This window comes from Microchirus variegatus (assembly GCF_963457635.1).
Source record: "Microchirus variegatus genome assembly, chromosome: 17".
NCBI classification, from domain to species: domain Eukaryota; kingdom Metazoa; phylum Chordata; class Actinopteri; order Pleuronectiformes; family Soleidae; genus Microchirus; species Microchirus variegatus.
Genome location: NC_139818.1, coordinates 7,431,127 through 7,459,072, shown reverse-complemented (window position 1 = coordinate 7,459,072; position 27,946 = coordinate 7,431,127). Strand labels below are relative to the sequence as shown.

Sequence of the window (27,946 nt, the reverse complement as noted above, 5' to 3'; positions counted from 1 at the left end):
TGTCGCTGCTGGGCTAGTGGGAACACAAAATGTGAAAATGTGTTTTTAACTAAATTCATCAGATCAGATTCTAATTTTCACATGTCTTGATGTGCACAACAATTGTGGTCAAGCTGTATGCATGACAAGGCCCTCGAACGTTCACTAAAATAGTAAGTGAATAAAAAACAATCAGCGAGGATATGATAGGGCTTTTGCACCAGTCAGCTCGAAATAAAATGGATAAAATGTTAACAACTGACCTAGGAAACAGTAACATAAATATAAGAGTGTAAAAATTAAAAAAAAAGAGACAACAGAAGACTCATTTGTAAGTATGTTTATTGTAAAAAATACTCCAAATGTATAAAAGATAGAGGCCTTTGATTGATACACCACATGTAAACGTTTTACAAAGAATCTGTACAAAAAGAACACACACATTTTGTCAAAAGAGGCTTTGTCACAAAACACAATCTGACAATATGGAATGTTTTCGACAAACTGGAGAAATGTTTTCATAAAAAAAACCTCAACAGGATTCAACCAAAAAAAGTTGCAAAACTGCTGAACTTGTCCCTGCCACAGCTCCTCTTCCACAGTAATAATAATAACACCCGGCAACAAAGAAAACACAACATGTAAACATTCAAGAAGTACAAATAACTGCTGTATTATGGCTCAACAGAGTGGATTCCCCTCTTTGTACAAGTAATGTTCCTAAAACAGAGCTTTCCTAGCAAACCCCAAGAAATATTTCAATTCAAATGATAAATTCACCTATAGAAAACAGCACCAAAATCTGCAAAATCACCATCAACATGAACAGCTTACTATCAAGGTCCATAGATAAGTCACACATTCCTTTATAAGGTAAAAAAAAAAAATCGAATGGAATTTTTAATTCCTTGTATAAACTTGACCAATAAAGCCAATTCTGATTCTGATACATTAAAAGGAAATGCTTAATTCTACCATTTCTCCTCTTGATTGAGAGGTTAGCAGGCTAAAGGTTATGGCTTTATTAGAACACAGAGTCAGCATCAATGCTCACAATGTTTTTAACATAGTGTACCAAAAATACAATGCAAAGCAAATGTGATATTAGTAAGGACATGTAAACATCAACATGTAAATAAGCTCAAAACTCTTTAAAGGAAGAACAAAGGCACAAGCTGGTTTCTCATATTAGTGAGGATGGTTTTGTGAGCAGAAGCTGCAACATAAGCTTCTGCCTTTCCAGTCAAATTCCAATTTGAACAGAGTTAAAGTTAAAAAGGGATAGTTCGGCTTTTGAAGTGAAGTTGCTGCTTAACAAAGGGCTCACCTAATAAAGAAGTGATTAACACATTATTTTGCCATTACACAGCCTTTTTCAACAGGACGCTGAAATTTGTGTTGCTCTGTAAACCACTCACTCTCCTGCAGTGTTGTAATATAATGAAGTACAGATGCCTTGTTACTGTTCTAAAGTACAACATCTGTGCTTTACTTTGTTATTTATATTTCTAGCAATGTTTAATTACCTTACACTAAATTTCTCAAATAATTGGTGTACTTTTTACTCTACTAGATTTCCTCTAACTATCTATGTCTTATCTTCTGAGCTTTTATAGTCTTGATGAGCTGCTTTTTTACTCTAGTTTTGCCATTCAGCCATTCACACATCTTTCATACCCATTCACACACTTCAACATGGGGTTAAGTACATTTTATATCAGAAAATTACTTTAGATACTTAAGTAGAGTAGATGTCATATACTTATATACTTAATAAGTATATGACATACTTATACTACTTATATACATAAAGACGTTTACTTAAGTAACATTATAAAAAGTGACTTCAACTTCTACCAAAGTTATTTTCTGGTAAGATACTTGCACTTTTACTCAAGTATCCCTTTAAGGTACTTTATACAAGACTGCTCTCCTGCACCAAACTGCAGAGAAAATACTTGTTTTTAGCTTATGGTCAGACAGACTGCTGGTCATATGCTGTGTAACTTAAGTCAATCCATACAAAGGACTTCAATGACTGAGGCAGCAGTGGATCCTGTGTGTTGTGATATAAAAGTGCTGATTTTCTCAATGGCCTTGGGTGCAGGAGAGGGAGAAGTTCACAAAGTTTATAAGGCGAACCCTTTTGTTACAAGGCTGAAATTCTGGGTTCCAGGTGAATGGAAGATGCACAACACTGGCTGTGTTTTAGTGCTTCGTACAACCACAGTTCAAAAGCCTGAGTTATCCCTTCAACATTTGACACGTTAACTCAAGTTGGCTGGACCTCCTCTGGACTGTGTTTAGGTGAGACGGATGCCCAGCACCTGCTCCAACTCCTGTCTTCTTTGTTGCACCTTAAACAAAAAAGAGAGTGCAAATTATAAAAACAAAGAATAATCCACTCTGTCAAGAATGTACAGAACATTATTTAAACGAAGTCTGCGTGATTGCTTACTTTGGAGTAAACGTATCTGACCACTGCCTCTCGTACCCAGGGCGCCTGGTAGAACTCAGTTCTCCTCTCCTCCTCTGGATTTCCAGTCACATCTGTCATCAACTAATAAAAGAGGGAAAGTATTGTGAATCAGGAACCATAATGTCATGAATCCAGTATATCATATCATACATAAACCCTGCTATTCACTAATGGTTGATACTCGAGACCATGATTTACTGATTCACTAAGCAAGCACACAATGTGTAAATTATTATTAATATTACATATTATTTAAACTGATGCTAATTTTGGCTACATGTTCAAAATAATACTGTATTTTCACTGGATTCTGGCTTCAACAACTCCAAATCATCAGGTTTTAGATGAATTAAATTTGTCTGCAACAACTGTAAAACCGAAAAGAGCTCTCTTGTGTTTTCTTCTATTGTGATTTGCATTTTGGCAGTTTTATGGTGCATTTGTGACAGTGAATGTAGCAAGTGACACTGAGAATAGATTTGAATTAGGGATGAGCATATATAAGCATATCAGTATAAAAATCAGTTACTGTGACTATTTGTGGTATATTAAAAAGATACAAAACATGTTTTATCAAATAAAAATGATTGTTTCAACTCCGATGATGACATAATTTGTGGTGCATCTATTATCACAAGGTGGCAGCAGCAGCAAGCATTTAGCTAGTGTATATCTGTGGCAAATATCCCTGTATTTTATCCATCCATCTTCTACTGCTTTATCCTCAACATAAGGATCACAGGGGGTGCTGTGCCAATCTCAGCTGACTTGGGGCAAAAGGCACGGTACACCCTGGACAGATCTCCAGTCCATCACAGGGACACATATAGAGACAAACAACCATCCACTCTCACACTCACACCTATGATCAATTTACAGTGTCCAATTTACCGAAGCCGGAGAACGTGGAGAACATGCTGAAAGACCCTTGATCTGACCGTGTCGCGATCCTGGGTGTTCTTGCTGCAAAGGCAAAACTGCAAACCACTACACCAACCATGTGGCCCCCTTTGTAATTTATTTTTTTATTCTAATATTTTTTTCCTTCTCTTTACCTATGAAGTATGTTCCTATATCCAAATTGAATAAAACATAGGAACAGTACAGATTGTACACTCAGTTTCAGACTGATGTATAACAGAAGGATGCACAGGATTTGGCATGTGCACGGCTTGATATATCTGGACATTTCTGAGCGTATGTTGAGGAATTTTGTGAGTATAACATCTTTGGCATTACTGTATGGATTCTTTAACAAATCTGCCCTAGTGCCAGGGGAACTGGCAGCAAATTACTACTACTATAATACTATTACTTCTGTATATTCTATATTCTCATGCATATTTCACCAACTCATATTGCATGGAACATTTAGAGAACGAGCAGCTTATCGGTACATCCTGAGGAGCTGCTATTTATTTAGCTGCTTCAATAACCCGGAAGTACAGTTGCGTCTTTTAAATACACAGAAAACGTGCTAACTTGGGAACAAAACACTATGTATAGTATATTGGCAGCAGAATGTGGATGATACCTTCAGATCTCTGCTCTGGGACTTGAGCCAGTCCTGGATGAAATCCTGAGGATTATTGCTGAAGCTCAGCATGAAGTCTCTCTCAGTCTTTAGCTGGTTGATGTACTCAATCGTCTCGTGGATCTGTAGTTAACATTATCATAGTACATTAATATATACCACCTTTATTTTCTCTCTTTATGACAATTCTCCTGAGAAAAAAAAAATAATGACTGACTTTTACCTTCATTTCCAGGGCAGCAATTTCCTGTTGGTTGGTTGTAGAGGACAAGAAACTGTTCATCTGGCCTTTCAGCGGGTCGTCCACTTCCACGTCTATGTCATAACAAGCCGTCTTCTTCTGATCTGTGGGGTCCACGCTGCTCAGAGACAACACAGGAGTGAGACTGACTGCAAAGTAAAGCTAAGGTCTTCTTGTCTGTCTACTAATGTACATACTGTTTATTTTTCAACATTGTTTTATATTTTTTAAACAGAGTGCAGAGGGAAATGCAATTTTGATTGAAAATTAAATCTTGTAAAACATAAGGCCACGAGCAAATGTGGCAAAAGGGGCCAGAGATGATGATAAACACTCCCATACCTAATCATGTGATTAATAATGATGGGGTCAGGGTGGTGCAGCAGACCTGCCAGCTTCATGGGAATCTCAGAGAACCTCATACGAGGACAGGAAAAGATCTGAAAAGCATTTAGATAGAAAAACAGACCATGTCTGACCTGAGAAAGTTTATGCTCCGTCTTCCCTTTTTCAATACACAAACATGAAAACGTTAATAAAAATCTTGCACATTTTAAGTCTTTTACGGTCACAAAGTGCTTGAAAGCGATTGATCTGTTGTTGATTTGTTTTTTAGTGTGGTTGTATGAGGTTCTGCACTGTGCATGCCTCATGTGCAAAGAATCAGCCTGAGACATGGAGTTTAAACCAACAATATCATATTGAAAACACTTATTTGATAAGTTTGAGTCGGAGTCACTTCAGTAAAATAGAATGAAGGAATTCAAACACAGAAGGCACAAGATAATACAGTTGCACTTAGCGATAGAGTCAGGACTGGATCAACCAATTATGCGTGCTGTCATATTAAATTGCTGATTTTCTCTATGGAGGTTGGTGTGGAGAGTGAGTGGTTCATAGAGCAACAGACGCTACATAGCTTTTATTACGAGTCTTTTGTTAACTGGCTAAATCTGTTTTTCCTTGTGTCCCTGCTGGCGGAAAACAGAGCGAAAGCTGAGAGCGAGACTCTGTGTCTCAGGGTGCTTCTTGCCCCAAGAGGGTGCACACATCGCTGCAATCGCTGACAATATGGTTGTACCTCACACAATCAAACTTACTGGCTTTAAGGCATTTTGAAACTTTGATGCAATGTAGGATGAGATTTATGCTTTTATTACTTGTCTGAAGTAGCGGTTGCAGTTGATGTATTCCTTCTCGTGACCATCCTGCAGCTTGTTGTTCTTGATATAGAGCCAGAGAGCCTGCATGATGCTGGCCCGTGTCTGTGTGTGCACGCCCAGCAGACGAGCCAACAGTGGATCCAACTTGTACTGAGGTGGCTGGAAAAAAAAGTTAAAAACCAGTTTGATCAAGTAATAAAACACCGATACAAACAATGTGGATAAGTATGTGGGCGTGTGCACATACCTGGTGGTCGAGCATGAGCAGTAGGGTGCATTTCACGTTCACATCACCGGGTCTTTTAACCTGGAAACCGTCAGTTTCCTGAGTGGTGGGCATTCTATGCCACTGTGAGATAAAATATGAATTATGTTATTTTTCTAATTTCTCTAACATTTTAGTTTGGATTTGTGAAATGTTAACAAAACCATATCTGTTCACTTAAATAAGTGAACAGATCCAGGTCAAATGAGTCTGCAATAGATGCATGTTTTTGACAGTTCCAACTTTGATCGGCAGTAACCGCACACTTGAGCGAACTTGAGTCTACACCTTTTCTGAGTTGACCACTGTTTAATCAAAATGGTTCAGTTGCTGCTGAGTTGTGTAAAATGGGCTGAAGTGACCGAAATGTGTAACAGTAGTCATATTTACATGGACACAAGTAATCGAAATAAAAATATATCATTTAAACTTGCAATATCTGATGATCCGAGACAGCACATCCGGATCCAATCATGACTTCCTGGATTGGTGCTATCACATGTCTGATCCACTTTAACATGATCTATTTCCATTTTGGTAGTGCTGTATTTTCATTCCCAAAAAAACGAATGCGTGCGTTTTTGCAGAATTCATGAAATGTTCATCTCATTAACTGCTCCTGTTACACACACACAATTATTTTGTACTAGCTCTCATGTACTAGTGTTTAGTATCATCAAATATTCAGTGAATAATACCATTGAATATTTGAAAATCATTTTGCTCCAGATGCCCGACTCTAATTTCTCCTCTTTCTTGTCTGTCCTGACACTCACACTGATACAAAGCAGGGCTGCAGCTATAATTTCATACCCAAAGTACTTCTTTGGCCCATAAAATAAAATAATAATAATCTCTATCGATATTTACCAAACCTAGAAATGATGATGTTCTCAAATGTCCTGTTTTGCTCACAAACCATCTTTGTTATGGGGAGCAAAGAAACCAGAAAATATTCATATTAGAAGCTGAAAAATCAGAGCGCTTGTTTCGATTATTGAAAACACACTCCAACTGATTAATCGATTATCAAAATAGTTGACATTAATGTAATTGATTAATAAATGAATGAATAAAACAGAGATGACATCATATGTACAGTAATTGGACACAGACAGTGGGAGAAAAAGTCCAATCATATGTGGCTACAGGAGATGCTTCCAGGACACATCTGAACTCTGATGCATCAATATTGGTTTTGATTATTTGTAAAATTGTAGCCATCTGAGCGAGTTCTGCTAGAAACATTGAAACTGCTTGATTAAACATGTGTTCTTGGTAACGCCCTCTCTCCCAGACAGTCAAAGAGGCTCATGACGGAAGAGCAAGAGCTTGACTAATTCCACCTCAAGGCTGTAGCTTGTGAATCAGAAGCAATCTAAACTGTTGCTTGCATTAAATGCTCATTGTGCAATACCTCAACTAAGTGGTTGTCAGGTCCATAGAGCTCCTTATCGAGCTCAATCACCAGGCTCTTGAAGAAAGATGAGAACTTCCTCTTCTGCTTGCCAGGCTAGAAACACAAAGCATATATAAAAAAGTGTGAAAAACAGAGCAACAAGGTTGGTATCTGTGTCTCCTTATTGTGCTGAGTCAGGCTGCATTGCTGCACTCTGACCACATTGGAGATGGCAAGGCATGAAGAACTGCAGAGAACGAGAAAAAGCTGTTGCACCCCCACCCTCTCCCTGTCAAACTGTTTGCACAACACAACTCTTCTCCCTTCTTTCCCTCACATCCCTTCTCTCTTTTACTGTTACTCCAGGCAAAACTCCCAGTAAGCGAGGGGGAGATAAATTAACAGAAAAAAAATATCCTCCTTCATGTGGTCCGTTTGTGATTACACAATGAATGAGTTGAGCTGGAACTGATAGAGAGAGGGGAGTACATTCAGCTCTTGGAATGTAAAGGCCAATGGTTTCAATTCCTTGTTTCAAAAGAGAACATGAGCCTGAGTGTGTGTGTTTGAGAAAGAGAGAAAGGGAGAGAGGGGAATCATGGGGTGGAGTGGGAAGAGCTGTAAACACACATCTGGTGCGTGGTTGAGCCAAGGACATAGGCCAGCCAGAGCTGAGTGACTGACTGGAGTTTTTCAGAAACAGAAACAGACAGAAATACTTGGGAGTCAGACCACAGTGTTGTGAAATACTCAGAGCAAGAAGATTCTGATGTAAAAGGCCATGTTATTCACGTACTTCTTCCAGGAGTTTGCCCTCCACTCTCAGCTCCCAGGAGGACACCTTCTCTGCCTCCTCACCCTCGGGCTTGCTGGGTGTGTAGGTGTTGGAAATGTAGATCCTGAGTTTGCGTTTTTGCTGTGACACAGGCAAAGAGATATCACAACTTCAAACGGATTCTTACTTTACATCCACATTAATTTATTACTTCACCTCAGGGAGTTTTTAGTGGCTCTGTGTGTCTGTCTGTCTGTGCTTCCACACTTGCACTTGCCAATATGACCAACAGAGGCCGCCAGAGGCTTGTTGCGAGAATGGGGTGAAGTCTGCCATCTCTGATTGCCTTGTTTAGTGAACACAAGGGCTTCAGTGGAAAATATTTTTTAAAAGCCTTTTGAGACACGGACCCCTGGACAAGGTCTGAGAATAAGCTTATGGCTGTTCACATGTGTTGAGTGCAGCAGGAGATTGACCGGGAATCAGTTTTATCATACTCAAAGAAAGGTTTACGTTAAAAAAAAAAATAATAATGATGCACGACTATGAGGAGATACCATAATAGGCTTCTTGATGGCTTCCTGAATCTCCATGCGCTTTCGGGCAATAGTCTGGTCCAGTTTCCTTTCAAAGGCTAGAAGGTCCATGTAGGCCTGGGATTCGGGGACTAGGTCACGGATCTGAAAAGCCAAAGGTAGGAAACTAGTGTAAGAGTACTAATAGAATACAGATCAGCAAATTGGTTAAACATGAGGCCTTGGTCATACTTCCTGCATTCCATATCTGCAGACAGTGGCCAAGCATTTCCCCATGCACATACACAGTCATGTTTCCATTCCAAGTAACTTGAGGGTCCATGTAAGTTTAATATCTGATATTTCACTCAACTATTCTTTTAGAAGTTTTACACCAGTAAGGACTGGCATGGTTCCTTGGTGTTCATAGCTAATGAACCCACTGTCCCAAAAACAATAAGTTCCTCTTCCCTATGTCATCAACAGTGGGTATTGCTCAATGTACAACATGAGTGAAAGTTATCACGACAGTAGCAACATGTCAAATCACTATGAGCTTCCGAAAGCTTTCCTTCCATTAAATCAGAAAAGTGTGTTTATCTGTCAGTCCAGCATGCACCAACTGCTGACGATGAGAAGATTCATCATGTTGGCCTTCCTTCTTCTTTTATTTTTTCAGTTTTTGCTGGGAACTAATAGCCTGGCTAATGCCAGACTGCATCTCAGTCCCATTTGAAGGGTTTAGACCAGGGATTAAAATTAACACCGTCCCGTCGTCCCGGGTACGTCATTAATTGTCATCGGGACGATCAATATTCTCTCTCGGGACGACCACGGGATGAAAGAGAATTTTGACTGACTCCATTTTTCTGTTTAATTTTCAACACTTTCTGTGAACCAGAACGGGTTCGCGGTCGGTGTGAAATACTTATGTGAAAAGGTAGATGTCTGCGCGCTCATGTTTGTGTTCAGTGAGACGCAGAGACTGCTCCTCTCTCACTGTGCGCCGCTCGAGCTGCAGCGCTGCTGTCTGCTTTGCGCGCCCGCACTGCATGTAAACATTTCATTAATGTTGACATGTTTGTTTCAATCACTGAATGAAGCCCCGCCAGGCTTAGCGTTGCTTGTTTATTTATTTAAAATAGATTTTTTTATACACCACGGCTTTTTCTATACCGGGGAACAAGAGCGCATGCGCCCCCATGTAATCAGCGCAGCGCACGCATGTCCAGGTGCTGATTGAAACCCAAGTCACACTATCAAGTGCGTCATTATTACGGTTACATCGTTCTTGTCAATAAAGATGTTATATTTAGGGATGCACAGATAATTCGGCGGTCGAAACAGAGCGAGTACACTGTGGAACATCACCTGTTAAACGCTGGAAAGTCTCTGCGCAAAAGCAAAACTTGGCTGCGTTTAATTTTTTTTTTTTACAAAAACGCCGTGGGCCGCCGGGTTTAGCAGGTTTTCTGGGGGAAATCCTGTAAACCAGTATATGCAGAGAGAGAGAGCGCAAGCGAGTGAGAGAGATCAGCGCTCTTGGTCATTAGTTCATTTACTTATTTTTGTGTAGGTAATATGTTGTGAAATATGTTTAAACTTAAATAAACTACATCTACAAGTAGTTATGTCTGGTTGTATTAGTTCGTCCTGTTATTGACGTCATGCTGTCATCACCTGACAGTCTGGCTGATTTAAAGCCTCCAGATGCAGCGGATGCAGCGCACACCAGATGCGCGCGTCATTGATATCATGCGCAAATACAGATATTCGAATATTTGTGTTTTTTCAAAAGTCATTTTTGAGTAATTTTGACAGCCCTAAACAGCCTCATGCAAATCTCAAAGCATGGCTCTTCTCATGATGACTACAACCCACTAAATGCAGTCACTAAATGGTGGAGTGGTGGCAGAAGGTCCGGTAGACCACAGTTCTGTGACTGAGTGTGTTGGTTGTCATCTACAACTCAACAAATCTAGTCTGGAAATAAATACATTATTTATTATCAACATAATGTTTTTATAATATTATCAGTAAGTAACAACTCAAAATGTAAAAAAAGATTTTTCGGGACGATTCAGGACGATTCAAAATGTTTTTCGGGACGTTTCCGGGACGGTGGTGAAAAAAGTAAGTTTTAATCCCTGGTTTAGACACCTCCCACTTTTAAGAGGCATGACCAATAAGTAGATGAAAATGCCTCTGTACGCAATTGGATAGACCTATAACCAATCAGACCAATGATTGGCTTAAAATGGAGAGCAAAAGCCAAATCAAATGACAGCCAAAATGTTGGATTTTTATAAAAGCTGCTCAACGTTACTTCTCTGTCGCCATCACATTAAACCCCACTCTACCGTGCCAGGAATTTTTGATTGGTTCCCTTTTTAAGAAGATTCTGATGTTGGCCAAAATGGCATCCTTGACAGATAAATCAAATCACTATAGTTTACATAGTTTCAAAGCATGTGTACGTCTGCAAAGGATCCATCACAGACAATCGTGGATGGATGACACAGACATGTGAAGTATGACCAAGACCTAAAATGAGAATAAGGACACAAAAAACTGCTTACCCTCTGCGGAAGAACCTTGTCTGCCATCTTACGTCTTTTTGACCTGGAGGTGAAGACATAAGACATTACTCATTTAAGTATGTGACTGATTAATAGAAATACATCGATCTGTGAATATTTAGAAATTTGATGACAACATCTTGACCAGTTCTAGCTCTTCATTACCTCCCTTCAATAAGTATCTCGGTCTGCTTCTCATCATTGCTACTGGCCTCATAAAAGCTGCTCTGTCTCTATAATCAAATTATGCAGTTCTCCCTCATTATGTCTCCATTTACTTTAAAAGCTCTTTAGAGAGAATTGGTGATGGTGCGTGTTGCCTTTTGAAACACTAACTCAACCATACTGAGGAGCTTGTTATGAAGTGAACCTTCTTAAAATAAAACAAGAGGGTCATTGTGGATAAAAGCCTGACATCACTGTCACATTTATAAGTCATTTAAAGACAGAAATAGAAACTAGTGTCTGCTGCTTTGGAGGCACATGTCAGTCATGAGATACTGAGCTACAGCAACACTACAAATGAACTACATTTTTATCCTATTCCTATAAGTATGATGTATTTACAGTTTATAGTCAAGACAAGTTTTGTTTTGCTCGTACGTGTAATTTAAATACATTTTTACCAACAAGAATAAAAAAAATTACAAAATTAAAATGTGTTCTAGTATTATTTCTGTTTAAAATCCTTTTCTGGTTATTTGATCATTTGTTTGATCCATAAAGGAAAGGAAAAGCAAGGAATTGATCATCATTTTCCAAAACTCAAAATGATGTTTTAAGAAGCCTTGTTTTGTCCACAGTTTTTGTTATACGGAGCTGTATCTCAGCTCCATGCTTGTTTGTTATGTGTTCCCCATTAAGTGATGGGTGACGGCGCACTGCACATCGGAATTCCGCCTTTTTGTACCATCTATTTTATGTTATTTAACATTTAAAAAGTCTGAATTTGGACATGTCTGAATCGCGATGCATCTAAGAATCAATGTTTTTCCCCACCCCTATCGAGGACTGTGTATCCTGTATCATATCATATCATGATTTACCCTGTGATTCCAACCCCTAGTTTCAGGTGATTATACATTAATTAATATAAGTTTTAACCTCCAGTTCCCCTAAACCTACACACGAACCGGGAGTCATTCAATAAGCATGACAATATATTATCATTGGAAAAAAAAAATGCGTCACTTGTTGAGAAAGGAATCAACACACTTGTGAAATTTGCCGTTCTCTGATTTGGCGCCAGGCTGTCTTAGTCAATGATCTTCAGCATTCTTCCTCTCCCTCACTCCTCCTCTCACACATAAAAACACTCTCACTTCTTCACTTTACCCTCTTCTGAGGCCTCCTCCCATCGCCTCCTGTTGCTGCTGTTGTTGATGCTGATGGAGGATCCGCTTCCTTGAAGCTTCCATGCTCAGAGGCCCCATGCCTGGCCGCATGGACATGTTCCCACCACCAAAAGAAGGACCCGGCAGCTGGCCCCCCATTGACCCCATGGGGCCCCCGACCCTATTAGGTGGCATCCCTGGGCGCTGTAGACAAGGATTGGAAGCTGTAGATATAATTTCACCTTCATAACAGTGTTTGAATACTAAATTACTCAATTGTTTGAATACTAGCATGTTCTTGTTTACTTAATATGCTGAACATTCACCCCTATATGCATATTATTTGCCTACATTCCAAATGTAGCAGGCATACAACGGTGCTTTATTACTGGTTCACGACAGACAGATTATGAGATAGGATGATATCAATACGATGTGATTCTAATGTCATAAACAAAGCATAATGAAAGATAATTAATTAATTGGACATGAGTCCAATAAAGTAAGGTTTGGTCAAATGCAGAGGAGGGATAGTGATTATATTGGACAAAGGATGTTGAAGATTAAACTGCCAGGCAGTAGGAAAAGAGGAAGACCACAGAGAAGGTTCAGGACACAAGGGAGAAGACAAGATGGAGGCAGGTGATCTGCTGTGAAGAAGAAGAAGAAGGTTCTGCGGCGTCTCTGGGTGCTATTTTACAGATGATTTCAAGGAGAAAAGGTGAAGTATATAATAAAGCAACAATAATCATATTCTGATGCTCGATGGAAAGTTTCTGTTTATTTACTGGGAATTTTCCACCCGTGCACATGAAATGTACAGTATATTGTCCTATGCCTACTGTCAACACTGCTGCAGGCATTGTTTGGCCCGGTCTTCCAATTACAAAGCAAATATCTGATCCCATATGCCTCCAACTGACAAAAACAAGACAACTGCAACAAAGCATGTCAGCTACAGTCCTAAAGGAGGACACAGAGTTGCAGATGGTGGTGGCAAAACTGGGATAACACATATGCAAGTTCAACTCCCACAGATGGTGCTGATAATACACTAATATTTGTTTTCTAACTGACAGGAGTTTAGCTGAGGGCGGAGTTTCAGCACGCACACAAAAGTTAGTCCAACCAGTTTTTCACACATTTTTACCAATTCATATTCAGAACTTTTCCACAAATTTTTACCCAACATCCATGAATCAATTTGAGTAGTTAACCAAAGATTGACCCCTATAGTCACCATAGGGCACTGTATCAAGACTCTTACTTCAATGTGCTAGCCATATCATAGGCTTTGTAGTAAAAATGCAACATGGAATTTTGAAATGAAAAATGGGGGGTACACCTTGGACAGTTGTTATGTTTATTTATTTTGAACATTGAAGAAAATGCATATCTATATCTGCTGCTACATGAATTTGAAAAATATTAAGATTATTAAATACTGATATTTAATAATTTCACTACACCACTAATGATCACCAGGGGCCCCAAAAGTGTGTGGCAAGGAAAACAATGTAACACATATCTTATATATATATATATATATATATATATACACATTTAGATATATTCATATATAAATATATAAATATTGCAAATTAAAAATGAGCAATTACTGCCTGCTAATGTAAAAAAAAGTGACATTGATTTGGAGTAAATTACACAGCTATAATATAGTTACATTTCTATCAATAATAGTCAAGCATGGGTGACTCCTAGGTGGTGGGAGAGGGCCCCTCAAATCAAATTCAAGTTCATCATGAATAAAAGCAGGATATGGTCTAAATTACCAAACTTTGTAATGACTACTTCCTAGAATGTCTTTCTGTTTGAAATATTCAGTTTACAGTCACAAAGAAGCAAAGAAACCACAACACAGTCACCATGCTTTCATTCTATATAAAAAATTACTCAAATAATTAATGCAATATCAAAATGGTTGGCAATCCATTAAGTAAACGATTAGTAATCGAAACTCGACTCGTTATTGCGGCCCTACTATAATGGTATAACTATGGAAGTGAGTAATTACGCTGTCTAATGCGGAAGTGGAAACACCTTGATATTTTAAGACTGATGAGCCAAGTGCTCGTTAATGTTTTGATATCTAATGTGACTTATTTTAACCCCGTACTTTTCATTTAAGTCAAACGTCGCCTTTACTCTTACAAGCCACATGTGTTTGTAATAAGAATCAAGAACAGCCAGAGTTAACATTATCCACGTGAGTGCCAACTTTCCCTCTTTAAGGGGCAGAAAACTAACCTGTAGGTACTGGGGAGAGTGGTTCATGCTGCGGGGGTATCCTGTCAGAGGCTGCGGCAGTCCTGGCATCCTCATGCCCGCCGAATGCCCCACATTCATGGGGTTCAAACCCGGGTTCATCGGGGGACCCGTGAAGCTTCCTCTTGATGCCATCTTCTAGCTTCACAAGTGGTTAAAAGTTGTTTTCTTAAAAATAGTTTCGATTCAAACACACGTGCAGCAGACAGCTAAATGAACGCTGCTACTACAAGTGACAAAGTGTTCCGTTCAGAGGAACTTTAAGAGGCGCTCAGCCTCAGCTTTGACAGCGCGCAGTGTCAACAAAAAGCTAGCTAACGTTAGCTCCTCTCCCACTCCTCCACTTCAGTTCCGGGATTTGATTGAACCGAGTCCGACAACAGCAGCGACTGTCACCTCCTCCCCTTATCTTCTTCAAGTGTGGACATCACCGAGTAGCTGCTCATTCACTGTAAGACTAATGGAAAAACATAACAATAACCGAAAAACGACAAACTAGGCGACTTTAGCGAAGAAATAAGTTGACTCTGCCCGCACACTCAGTCCTACATGTTGCCTTTACGGGCGTCCGAAATCATATTTTTACAAGTTTTCTACTCTGGGCGTGAACAAACTTAAAAAAAAGAGGCGTTGGGGCTGCTAACGATTGTTTTCTCGTTAAACTAATCAATATTTTGGTTCATAATATATCAAAAGAAGAAAAAAAAGTTGAAAAATGTGATTTCCCAAACCTACAAATGAAAATGTCCTCAAATGAAACACAATTATTGAGTTTTGATAATTTCTTTGTGATATGGATTTTTTTTAAAAAGAAACCAGAAACTATTATACACACATTTAACAAACGTATGAATCAGTTAGCTTGTCACTTTGCTTAATTAACTGATGACTTGTAGTTTTTACTATAATTTCATCATGACAATTTTTTACTTTACAGTATATTCATTTAAATGTGACTCTCAACCTGCTATGGATTCTTGTTCCTGACCTCTCCCACTTCGTTAATGTCAAGCTTCAAATACTTTTACTTCAGAAATGTGGAGGAAAATTTGAGGTCAATGCTTCTCAACTCTCAACTGCTCAATGTTCACCACGATATCTGTGATTTCCTAGTGTAAAATATACATTTAAAGTAATCTTTACAAGGTGACAAAGGTGTTTGTTTACCATCTGTAATCTGTATTAGATTTACTGCATTTCGCAAAACCCCTGTACAATATGGTGAAGTTTTATCGACTGCAAAGCCCAAAAACATGAACAACAGCACCCCCTGTTGGTGATTTGGGCTAAGTACTACGCAAGGCCATGGGACAGGTAACAAATCATTTATTATGCTAGACAGATGAAAAAAAAAACTGAGCCATGATAGCAGCAATTCAACTATTGGAACATTTACACTATCACATCACACAAAGGATATATGTCACCCTTTACAATGTAAACACATGATACAAAGACATGTTTGAATGGTAGAAAACAACCCAATCTATCCACAGAAGGGGGAAAAATAATATAAGGAACAAAAAATAAACCTGCTTTGTGCAGGAAATACGAGTTTCCACAGTTGAACGACAAACACGCGCACTCACACACACACACAATCCCACATACACGATTGTAATTCAACTGAGAACTACGAGCCTGATGGTGAATGTGAAAATAAAAAAAGACAAACCACAAAACATGGATCGTCTTTGACATTATTTTTTTCCAAAAGGATGAGGTGAGGAAATAGAAGTACACCTAATGCCTATTAATTTCTGTATTTTTAAGAAACATAATACGTATGTGCACACAGCTGCCTCTGTGCAGTCACATTATATACTGTGATATTCATTATTATGCAGCAAAAGAAAAAAAAAGTGTTGGTAGGTGTTACAATGATTTTGTGGTGAAAACAAAACTGTCAAGTATACAGTAGGAGGTCTGGACTGCCTCTGTCCACGGAGCAGCAAACACCATACAATGTCGCTCATGATATCGACGTCCACTGATTTCACATCGTAAAGAACCAAAGGATAAGTGTTCTTGGTCTCCTTGTGTGTATGTACACACCATACACGCACGCACACACACACGCACACACGCACACACACACACACACACACACACACACACACACACACACACACACACACGTACACACACACACAATGGAAATAGAATGTGTGTTTGTGGCCGACTGTGTTATTGAGGGAATGCCTCGTCTTTCATCAGCATGCGTGGGCCCTCCTGGTTGTCCATTCGACGTCTGGGACCCATCATGCCTGTGGAAAGACAAATAAACGTGAATAGTCGATTCAATCAAATTATGCATCAGGTTAAACGTACAGTGTGAAACATTTAGGGGGTTTTGTTGGCAGAAATTTAATTTAAAACCAATGAGTATGCTTGTAGATGTGTTTAACTGCTTGAAAATAAATAGAATAGAACTATTTCGATTCATCAGTTTTGAGTGTTTTTTCAATAATTGAAACAAGATTTCAGATTTTTCAGCCTCTTAAATGTGAATATTTTCTGATGTCTTCGCTCCACCAGAAAAAAAAAACTGAATCGTTTGTTGAGGTTTGCTGATCATTTTTCACCATTTTCTGGCATTTTATGGACCGAACGATTACTCGAATAATCAAGAAAATATGAAAATAATTGTTAGTTGCAGCCCTAACTTTTTGTTTTTAATTGTTTTGTTAAGTATTGCCATAGAAGCAGGGCTTAAGGGAACTACAGGGGGCCCCCAGTAGTGTGTGGAGACAAAAAAAACATTTTAACATATTAAAGAAATGTAGATATCTTTAGATACATTTAGATATTTAAATAGTGTTAAGCTCAAGGTATTTCATTTTATTTTGGAGTTCAAGATTTGCTAATTTAGTGCACATTTAAGTACATCTGTTATACGTCTCGAAAACCAGAGTGATTGAATGGTTTACTTGTTTAATTCAAGTTAATACAAAAGAGGGTGTATATAACACAATTATAAATTAGAGCTGCAACTAACAAATGGTTAGAGTACTTTTCTGGTCTATAAATCTATCTTTGCTATTTGGAGCAAAGAAAGCGGAACATATTCACATTTTTAAAAACTCAGAATACAAAATAGACAGTGTTACATTTGTATAAAGTATAGGCAAGCACCTGCTACTCCAATGTGTTGGGAGGGGGCCCCCAATTGAAATTCAACTTAGGGCCCCATAAAGGCTTGGGCCGGCCCTGCGTAGAAGAATTGTCAAAATTGTCACACCACGTTTAAAAAGGTAGTTTTCTTTAACATGTTTACAGTGATCAGAATTCAACAATGACAGCCCAATATACTGCATGTACTTACTGCTCTTATGCTTGAATGATTTCGATCTTCTGGGTGAGTTTGGATTCTATGGTGAAGAGAGGGAAAAATGGTTTGTTCACATTGACAAAAAAAATGGAATAATTAGTTATTTTTTCAATGTTCATATCCTGAAACAAACCTTTTCTGATTTCCTCTTCTTGGCTGTGAAAAGACAGACATTTGTTTGTTTTAGTTCGAAGAACATTGAAGTCATTGTAGGCGTTTCAACAATCAAAGCCTTGCTGATGCCGTACCTTTCTTTTCCGCCCCGTATGACCAATCATTATCATTGACGTCGTCATTATCCTCTTGGTCGCTCTCCGATTTGTTGTTTGTGTTGTTACCAGTGACTATTCTGTAGAAGAGGAAAGAAAAAAGCTCAATGAAAAACAACAAAAACATACAGAGCCAAAACTACTTTTTTTCTTGGCTTGCAACTGGAGGGCTGCCGGTTCGACTCCCCACCAGGTCCAATAAGGGCTCAGGCAAGGTACCCAACCCCCATTGATCCCCGGGCACTGCTCAGTGGCTGCCCGCTGCTTCTAAATCTTAAAGGTTTCTAGTTTCTGGGGGCGACGGTAGCTCCGTGGTACAACGAGTCAACTTTCAACTCAGAGGTCGTGGGTTTGATTCCTGGCTCTGCTAGTCTACATGCCGATGTGTCCTTGAGCAAGACACTTAACCCAAGGATGTGAATGGAAATGAAAGATGAGTGATAGAAGATGTGCTGCTTCATACTTTTTGTATGAAAGTGTGAGTGAATGGTTGAATGGCAAAACTGTAGACGAGGAAAAGCGGTACATAAATACAGACTATTTAGTTGAGGATGGGTTAAAGGCAGAGAAGGAATTTCCCCTGCCAGATTGATAAAGGACTAATTTAATTTAAAGTTTAGATCATTCACTCAATCATCTTCAACCCTCATGTGGAAGATAAAGTGGCGGCGCTGATTCCAATCCCAGCTGACATTGGGCAAAACGTCGGGGTATACCCTGCACAGGTCGCCAGTCCATCACAGGGACACATAGAGACAAACTCAGACTCACATCTACGGTGAATTAAGTTTCCACTTTGCCTAATCCCCAAATCTACATATAATTCAGTTTTAAACTGCTGTAAAATGTATGTATGTGTATGATAGATTTTAAGAAATACGTAGTAGCCTCTTCTTCCCTGAGCCTCTTTTTGGAGTCGCTACTCGAAAATAACATGCCCAGACTAAATGGAGTAAATCTCTGCAGTTACAAGCTCTATGTGGATTATGAAGGTAATACTTGTGAGAATCCACCAGAGGTGTAAGTTTCACTGTAGATGCAGTAGTAGTTTCAGAGTAAATGCTCATTGAACACATCATAAATTTAGGATTTTTTTCTCTCGCCTAAAAAAAGATTGCATTTTAAAGCAAATATCACCTTTAAAATATGCAGTAGGAGCTTAAAAATGCATGGAGGTCATGTAACAACACGTGGACATGATCTGTGCAAAGTCTGATGCTGCTGAAGTGAAGAAGAGTAAAATGACAGAGGTTTTAGTAAAGAGAGGTCTAGGCGTTCTCTCTTTTGGCACAGTTTGCCATTTGTGCCATTTGACATTTCTTAGGTACCAAAGGATCTGTGGACTATAGTATTTCTGATTTTCCTCCCAGTACCACCAGAGGAAGCTTGTGTACCACAGTTTGAGAACCATGGATCTAATCACTAATACAGAGAAACACAGAGAGTCTGCACAGAGCTGATAAATATAATCAGCATTGTATGAACACAGTGTAATGGTCATTTGTTTGTATTTAAAATGATTGCACTGCAGCTTTAAAGGCCCATCTGGTGAGGAACTGAGCATAGCTGGGATGGTTGGACTCTCACGTTACCTGCGGTTAGCTATGCGGCTGCTGTTGCGTCCCATCCCCAGGCACTTCTCCAGGTGCGGGGCAAAGCGTGAGGCAGCGATGCTTCGGCTGCAGTTGGGACACACGCACTCTTTGTTTTTCCACTGGTTATACACCTGGCCAAACACATCCAACCCAGGCTGGTCCACAATTTCTGATAAATTGCAAAGCATTTGGTTTCATTCTACATGAGCCTTATGACATTTTACAGAGAGAGATTTCATTTCCCTAGTGTGTTGCTGCCATGTCCTTCACTGTGCTCACCAAAGTCCCTCATGCTTTCTTGGTCCGTGTCGTCCAGGAAGAAATAGCCTTGCTTGACAGCCCGGTGGACCTCGAAGCAAAGACCCAAGCATGCATCCTCCACCAGGTCAGACAGGATGTCCTGAGCCAGGACCTGACATGGTAGGATCAGGAAACAGAAGCACAAGTCAGGCCATTTTGTGCACTCATCGGCCACAAGAAAAACTGATTTTATGTTACTTTACTTTAGGGAAACTAGTGCAATCTATGCTTGCTGAAGTCTATGACATCTTAAAAAATATGTTTGCTGCTGTATCTCAACACTAGAAAGAGTTTTTCAGCTGCAGAATGAAGTGAGTCTCACGTTGCAAAACGCTCACTCCTGCAGTCCATGAAGAATATCGGCCATTTTACATTACAGCGCACAGAGTTGGTGATCCACTACTGCCTCAGTGAGTAAGTGTCATTTTGTGACTTTGGTGTTTGAAATCCATTGTTTAGAATGAAGAAAGTGAGACAAATGTACCAAAAAAGACAGCAAAAGACAGTTATGGTGCAGGAGAGTGAGTGGTTTACTGTTCCATTTCCAGTCAGAACAGAACCTGAACTGTTACTTCTGTGTGTGTGTGTCCATGTATTACTAATGTTGTTGGGACAGTCACATTATGGGGACTTGTCTTCCTTGTGGTGACAAAAGCAAGTCCCCATAATGTAAATTACTATATTTTAAGGTGAAGATATGTTTTAAGGTAAGGTTGAGGTCAGGGTCAGGGTTAGGCCAGTCATAATTGTGGTAAAGGTTAGAGTAAGTCGCCAGTAAATGAATGTAAGTGTGTGTGTGTGTGTGTGTGTGTGTGTGTGTGTGTGTGTGTGTGTGTGTGTGTGTGTGTGTGTGTGTGTGTGTGTGTGTGTGTGTGTGTGTGTGTGTGTGTAATACTGTACCTCCAGCTTGCTGTTGTCCAGGCTGGACATTGAAACCTCCTCCATTTTCATTTGCCAGAATTACGAGATGAACCGACACTGCTGTGGTCATGCTGTAGCGCAGCAAGCATTAGCCAGAACAGGGGCTGCAGCAGGAGGGACACAACACAGAGAGAGAGAGAGATAAGCCAGTGAATCCTGATTGTCCTTCTTCTGAATGACAATATTGTTGTTAATCCTGTGTTTTGAATATTTTAAAATATCACCCCTGACTCATTTGAAAGTAAAAAGCTTTCAAATCCATGTGTAAATGGGACAGTGAAAAAACCCACTCCACTGTTTCCACTTGACTGCAGCCATCACAATTTCCCTTGCTTTTGTTTCCATTTACAGTATTTCCAAATCGGCATCTTATATCAGCCATTGGCTACCCTGATTTCTTAAGATTGGAATCAAGACTTGCCATTGAAAAAACAAAAACAAGATCAGTCGAGCTCTGCAGTAGGTGGTGCATTTAGAGTGACAGTGGCAAAGGAGAGGAATGGAAAGGCCAAAAACGTGCTTTAACGCTGAGACTGGTTTGCTATGCCTTTTCTGGGCATTTGGAATAACAGTGGCAAAGAAAATTGGGGAAAACTGCAACAATAATTTTCCATAGGAAATGATTGGAGAGGCCAAAAGGTGCGATTTAGTCTTGACTGGTGTGCTATGGCTTTTCTGAGAATTTGGAGTAACAGTGGCAAGTATGGAAAACTATGGAAAACAATGAAAAATTTCCCATAGGAAATTAATGAATATGCCAAAAAAGGTGTGCTTCAGTTGAGACTGGTGTGCTATGGCTTTTCTGGGTGTTTGAAGTAACAGTGGCAAAGAAGATCACAGAAAACTGCAAAACATTTCCCACTAGAAATGAATGGAGAGCTCAAAAGGGGTGGTGTGCTATGGCTTTTCCAAGCATTTCACACAACAGAGCTGAATGAAAATGGAAATTATTGAGAGTGCAGATTAATAGTCCTTTGCCTGGCGAAATGAGGCGATGTTTCGCAGTGTACTGTACCTGGCTGGTTCCACAGTGAGAGCGTGTACATGAGTGTGTGTGAAGCACCTACTTACAACTACACGGTGGTGAACAGCAGAGAGACGCAGCTTCTCCACGTTATAACCTACAAATAACAGAAGAGACAAAGAAGTCAGACACATACAGGTGGTGACTCCATGTTTCCGAGCCGAGCCGTGCCGTCCTGCTGCCGCAGAAAACAAAGAGCCAGGCTATGAATAGGTTGGTGGAGGAATTGGAAATGCCAAGAGGTTGAAAGAGGAGAGGCGCTCACACAGCTACAAGCTAACCCACTCTGTGTCCCAGACAGCACACTGAGCTCAGTAGGTACGAGACTATGTAGCACGTTAGTGTGTTTTTTATACATTGAAAGAAAACGAATGAGTGCAAAAAAATAGGCTCGTCCACGAACCAGGCAGCGAGCGAGCGAGCGGTGTGTTGCACTGCAGTGCGGCGGTTTGCCTCCCACCTCCCCGTACAAACCCTGAATGAAGAGCGGGGGGCAGACAACGACGCGACGTGTGCTCCTGTACAAACCCCGGTGCCAGGAATCGCACAACCACGGCCACACAGATCGGGAAACACTGTTTATTTACCTGTTTCGCCAGGCATCCATCTTTACGTCAGCGAGATCAGACAGGAGCAATCGATCGCGCGACACGACGACTTCCCACAGCAGCGAGTGCTTCCTCTGCAGCACTGCCGGTGGATCTACAGCAGCGGACAGGGCAATGTGCTCACATTCATCCGGATTCCTGTACACATGGGCTTCATGGGATGTGACGGAGCACGTTAACAAATATGTGTGTGTAGGGAGGGGGGTTAATCACGCACACCAAAATTAAACTTTCAGAATCTGTGGGAAATAATACTGTGTGGACGGATGGAGGAAAAGCATACATTAGTGGTGTTAGCAGGGGCGGTTCAAGCTTGTATGGTGCCCTGTGCGAACTCCCCCATTCTCCCAACTAAATAATAAAACATATCAATATATAATAAGGATGAATTACTTAAAAATAATTGATCTGATTTTATTGCAAACCGGCCAAACTGATGTCCCCATTCATGTTTGCTCAACTACACTTACAATTATAAGTAATACAAATAAAAAAATATATATTTTTGTCATGCTTGTTCAAATATGTGACGAGCCTAAATCTTATTTGTTCAGAATAAATGTTATTTTTTTAAATGAATTAATTTTTAATGCTTTAAAACTTCTAAATAATTAATGTCCCGGTGTTGACGCCCCCTCTTGTTACTCTGATGGATAACCCTTTAAATACATCCACTGACTACTCCTCAAGTCACATGATCCTCAGGAAGTAGCAGAGATTTTTGGAGGAAAGTCTTACGTCACACGCGCGTCACCTTCTCTCTACTGCTCATGTCGGTTGCAGAAAGCGCTATTGTGAGCAACACAACAACATGTCTTATTGTGCTGTCGGTTGCACTAATCGTTTTAACAAACAAGACAAAAGCCTGAAGTTTTACCGGATACCAAGTTGCCGGAGACGTCTTTGGTTGCAAGACATCAGGAGGAGCGACTGGAACGAGCAAATGATAAAAGAAGCAAGAATTTGCCGTGCTCACGCCATATCAGTTAACGTTACGTTCATTTTGGGTATCAGGTAACAAGCTAACATGAATGAAGTAATTATTACTATGCATAACAATGTTAAAAAAAACAATGTTTGAGAGCAACAGCATAATTAAACTCAGGTTTAAGTCAAACTACCGTAGCTTAGAAGCTAATGTACTCCGGTTGTTTTGCTAGTTGTGTAGAACTTTCCAACAGGTATGGAGCATGTATATTTCCCTGTTTTTCATCTGTAACTGATCATCAGAAGCTGTATGCTTTGTCGGTTTACAACCTAGTAAAGCTCACATAGAGTAACATATAACATCCATCCATTATCTACCGCTTTTTCCTCCACCAGAGGGTCACGGGGGGTGCTGTGACTATCTCAGCAGACATTGGGCGATAGGCGGGGTACACCCTGGACAGTTCGCCAGTCCATCACAGGGCCACATAGAGACAAACAACCATTCACTCACACACTCACACCTACGGTTAATTTAGAGTGACCAATTCACCTAATCCCCATATCGCATGTTTTTGGACTGTGGGAGGAAGCCGGAGAAAACCCACGCACACACGGGGAGAACATGCAAACTCCTTGCAGAAAGGCCCTTGTTCCGAAGTTGTTCCAAACGGGGCTCGAACCCAGGAACCCAGGTCTTCTTGCTGCAAAGGCAAGAGTGCTAACCACTACACCAACCGTGGGCCCTATATATAACATATATAACATATATTATATGTTAGTTATGGAGGTCTACTTACATACATTAACTTGTTTTTATGGTCAAAACCCTCCTAGTTGCTGTAAACGAGCCGATAGAAATCCTCTTTTCTGACGGTGTTTCCCAGCCACGAGATTTGACTCAACTCTCTCACCCAGAAGACCCAGAAGAGTATATTCAGCACACCCGCTCTCAGAAGCGCAGCTCCCCCTTCTGGAACTCGTGAAACACCTCCACAACGGACGTTATTCTTCTTCTGCGGTTCAATGTACTCAACCGGATGTGCCCGGACTAGTGCCCGGAGCAGGACGATCTGCTGTTCAGGAGAACCGGTGTTTGCGTAACCGGATCGGGTTTTTTCAGAGATCTCGCTGAGCCCGAGATTACAATAAAACACAGCGTTCTCAGCAGTGGCTGAACTGTTTATTTTGAACCTTCAGGGCTTCTTAAACAAGGTAATGACGCAGAACAAACAACGTTAATTGGAACTTCTGTTCTAGGTCCGCTTTAAGTTGTGTATAGAATAAAACCTCTTAAAGACACTCACGTTGTCTGCCGTACTTGTTCTGCTCGCCCTTTCCTGAGGGTAATTTAGTGAGCTGTAAGAAGCTGCTGCTAAAAATCTGGACAAGTTGTGTTACTAATACTGTTAAATACAGTGAATACAGTTCACTTTCATAAGCATCTAGAGTCATGTAGGACTTTAAGTTCTCCTTGGAATAAAGACTCGGAATGTCGATCAGGTACGAGTGGATATCGGGCCACTACAGACGGGGCCACTTCATCTCGTCATTAATCCACCGGCGCTAAAGCATATGTGTCATCAAGCTGTATCCAAGGTGAATTTCCAAGCATAATTTGCTTTATCACTAGGCGACACGCTGGCGGAGGAAAACATCTCCTCTTTTTTTTTAGCCGTCTGAATTCGTACATGAGAGCCAACTAACTTCACGACAACACTGCTTCTTAAGCGCTGAGTGGTGCCCTTCTGAAACCGCGTTGTGCACGCATCCACAATGTTTGTAAACAACCAAGAGCCCTATAAGAAGCAGAGTAATATCACAGTAAGTATCACTCTTCAATCTACTCTTTTTTAGCCTTTTAGAATGACTCACTGACTCGACAAAGCTTAACACGTCCATTCTGTTACTCCATTTTATTTTATTAAAATATAATAAATATAAATCCTCCTCTGTGGTCACCACATGCTAGCATGTTGTTCATCCATTAGCAGCTATGGCTAACTTAAGCCAAAAATATCCCCCCTGTTACTGTCCACCCTGTTACCATTTTGCACAGTAACAGGGTGGATTCATAATAACAGAGTGGACTTCAGAAGGGGCCCACGGTTGGTGTAGTGGTTAGCACTCTTGCCTTTGCAGCAAGAAGACCCGGGTTCCTAGGTTCGAGCCCCGTTTGGAACAACTTCGGAACAAGGCATGTTCTCCCCGTGTGTGCGTGGGTTTCCTCTGGGTTCTCCGGCTTCCTCCCACAGTCCAAAAACATGCGATATGGGGATTAGGTGAATTGGTCACTCTAAATTGACCGTAGGTGTGAGTGTGTGAGTGATTGGTTTGTTTGTCTCTATGTGGCCCTGTGATGGACTGGCGAACTGTCCAGGGTGTACCCTGCCTATCCCCCAATGTCTGCTGAGATCGGCACAGCACCCCCCGTGACCCTCTGGTGGAGGATAAAGCGGTAGATAATGGATGGATGGATGGACTACAGAAGGCTAATGAATAAGTATTTCCAGTAATTATTTGTATTTGTTCTTTCTTTATATCATGTTTTTATACATTTGTTTTTGTTTTTACATACTTTCAAAATGTCCGATTTAAACAACATGCATCTTTTTGTCAGTGAATGGCACCGCTGTCTGCTGCAGAAAAGCTTTTTTGCGTGATGCAGACCCACCTCGACCCTGTGTTAAATATGGTGAGAGAGAGATACTCAGTAATCAATTGTCTCCATGTATTCAGCGATGGCCGAGCAACTCAGACAGAAGGGCAACTTTTACCTTCTGTCAAAAGACCCTTTTAAGAAAGGCTTCAAAAGATCAACTTTTTTGCGGCCAGCCATGGAAAGGGGGCTCCAGATGGTGTTGGGGCTACTCTTAAAAGGTCAGCTGATATCCCCATTGCAGAGGCCAAACAGTTAAAGAACATGGGGACTTCAGTGGAACTTTTTTTGTAAAAGAAGATGATGTTGAGAGAAAAGTCCAAGACATGATATCTGTGCCCCCACTTGTGACAGTCAAAGGAACTATGAAAATCCACCAAGTCAAACATCGAGCCATAACTTGCCTTTGGCAGGCAGACAGAGGTGTACTTGACTGTGGGTGCTATGGGCTGAAGGAGACAAACCTTCTCCTTTCCAAGAGGGAAGCTCAAATTGTAATGATGAACAATCAAGGCCTGAGGTCATCATGTTGGGCAATGGTGCTATGACGATGAATATATATATTTATGGCTTATTTTTTAATATATAATATAATAATATAAATAAGGGACATTTTTGTTCTTAGAAAATGTAAATATCACAATGACTGTGCATTCAAAACACTAAATAAAGATGAGAATGTCCAATAACAGGGTGGACATTTGTAATAATTCTAAATACAAAATTCTTGCCTGGTCAAGAAAGTCACAACACCGAATTGTAGGAATGACTCTGATGCCTACAGAGGTTAGCTTGAGTTACGTTACTGGTGGAAAGATGGCAGAGGGTGAGGAGGATGGAGACGAGTTGATCCAGAGGGAGTCGCCATAGCCGTACCTCGGGAAATATATGTGTTGTGCCTAAGTTATTGAGCATACCCGTGCAAACACAGGTGTGCACACACACACACACACACACAAACACCTTCTCACACGCATGCACCCCTGCTCACAACTCAGACTTGCACTATTATTTTTTCTTTAATAAACAATGATAAAAAATAATAATAATTGTTATGCTTCTGAATTCTTTTTAACATTTTACCAGCTCTGTTAGCATGCTGTTTGTTCCTTGTGTTTGGGATGTTTAGCTGTATAAAACCATAAAACCAAACAGTCATTTGGTCCATAAAATGTCAGAAAACATTCCAAAATCGATCAGTGTTTGTCAAACCTGGAAATAATGAAATGTCTTGTTTTGTCCACAAAATGATTCACTTTTAATGATTTCTTTGTTATATGGAGCAAAGAAACGTCGGAAGAAAATATTCACATTTAAGAAGCTAAAACAATCAGAAATCTTGTTTTAATAATGAAAAAAGCTTCAAACTGATTAATCTATTATCAAAATAGTGTCTAAACAATATTTCACTCAGAACATTATTATGAGATACTAAGTCATAATTGTGAGATGATATCCCATGAGATGCTATACCACACTATCTCAGAATGATGACCTCGTATCTCATTATGACTTGGGTGTGCCTTTTTTTTTCAGAGGCCGAAAGGGGCTTCCATACTTCAGGGATTGAAAATAATATACAAATGTTGTTATAAATGTTTTTTTTCCTCGTTAAATATATTTTTCCAAATTCTCCCAGAAAATAATACAAAACGAGGAACTCATGAAAGGGCCCTCATGAAAGTCGGGGAGTGCAGTAATCCTCTGACCCCCACAGAAATCACCGCAAAGGCATGGAATCTATCTATAAAGCATGTTTCTGT

The 27,946-nt window shown here is 40.1% G+C and overlaps 2 protein-coding genes across 4 annotated transcripts; both read right to left on the bottom strand.

Moving 5' to 3' along the window:
- Window positions 1-363: 363 nt before the first annotated feature.
- On the bottom strand, window positions 364-14,684 carry smarcd2 (SWI/SNF related BAF chromatin remodeling complex subunit D2; the record flags this gene model as incomplete). Its single annotated transcript, XM_083904360.1, has 13 exons — window positions 364-2,336; window positions 2,438-2,539; window positions 3,993-4,115; window positions 4,216-4,351; window positions 4,576-4,673; window positions 5,394-5,555; window positions 5,644-5,745; window positions 7,079-7,174; window positions 7,857-7,976; window positions 8,393-8,515; window positions 10,930-10,972; window positions 12,265-12,467; window positions 14,532-14,684. 13 exons carry the CDS (start codon window positions 14,682-14,684, stop codon window positions 2,283-2,285), a joined length of 1,515 nt encoding a protein of 504 aa, XP_083760486.1. The 3' UTR covers window positions 364-2,282.
- A 1,702-nt stretch (window positions 14,685-16,386) lies between these two features.
- Window positions 16,387-22,640, bottom strand: atxn7l3b (ataxin 7 like 3b). Of its 3 annotated transcripts, XM_083904363.1 has the most exons (10): window positions 22,577-22,640; window positions 22,037-22,086; window positions 20,945-21,069; window positions 20,024-20,156; window positions 19,742-19,913; window positions 18,129-18,229; window positions 18,014-18,036; window positions 17,875-17,920; window positions 17,685-17,759; window positions 16,387-16,816 (listed from the first exon to the last, which is right to left on the bottom strand). In XM_083904363.1, exons 3-9 carry the CDS (start codon window positions 20,993-20,995, stop codon window positions 17,731-17,733), a joined length of 555 nt encoding a protein of 184 aa, XP_083760489.1. In that variant the 5' UTR covers window positions 20,996-21,069; window positions 22,037-22,086; window positions 22,577-22,640; the 3' UTR covers window positions 16,387-16,816; window positions 17,685-17,730. The 3 variants fall into 3 exon arrangements, with proteins under 3 accessions (XP_083760489.1, XP_083760487.1, XP_083760488.1); XM_083904361.1 differs by lacking the exon at window positions 17,685-17,759; XM_083904362.1 differs by lacking the exons at window positions 17,685-17,759; window positions 22,037-22,086; window positions 22,577-22,640 and having other exon boundaries at window positions 20,945-21,401.
- Window positions 22,641-27,946: the final 5,306 nt, after the last annotated feature.

What these genes read in the sequence shown, in the direction of transcription:
- atxn7l3b (XM_083904361.1), bottom strand. Translation starts at nt 20,995, where the DNA reads ATGAAAATGGAGGAGGTTTCAATGTCCAGCCTGGACAACAGCAAGCTG. An exon ending in AGCCGCATAGCTAACCGCAG is followed by an intron (nt 18,230 to 19,741) that starts GTAACGTGAGAG and finishes CCTCTTCTACAG; the next exon opens with AATAGTCACTGGTAACAACA. An exon ending in ATACGGGGCGGAAAAGAAAG is followed by an intron (nt 18,037 to 18,128) that starts GTACGGCATCAG and finishes GTCTTTTCACAG; the next exon opens with CCAAGAAGAGGAAATCAGAA.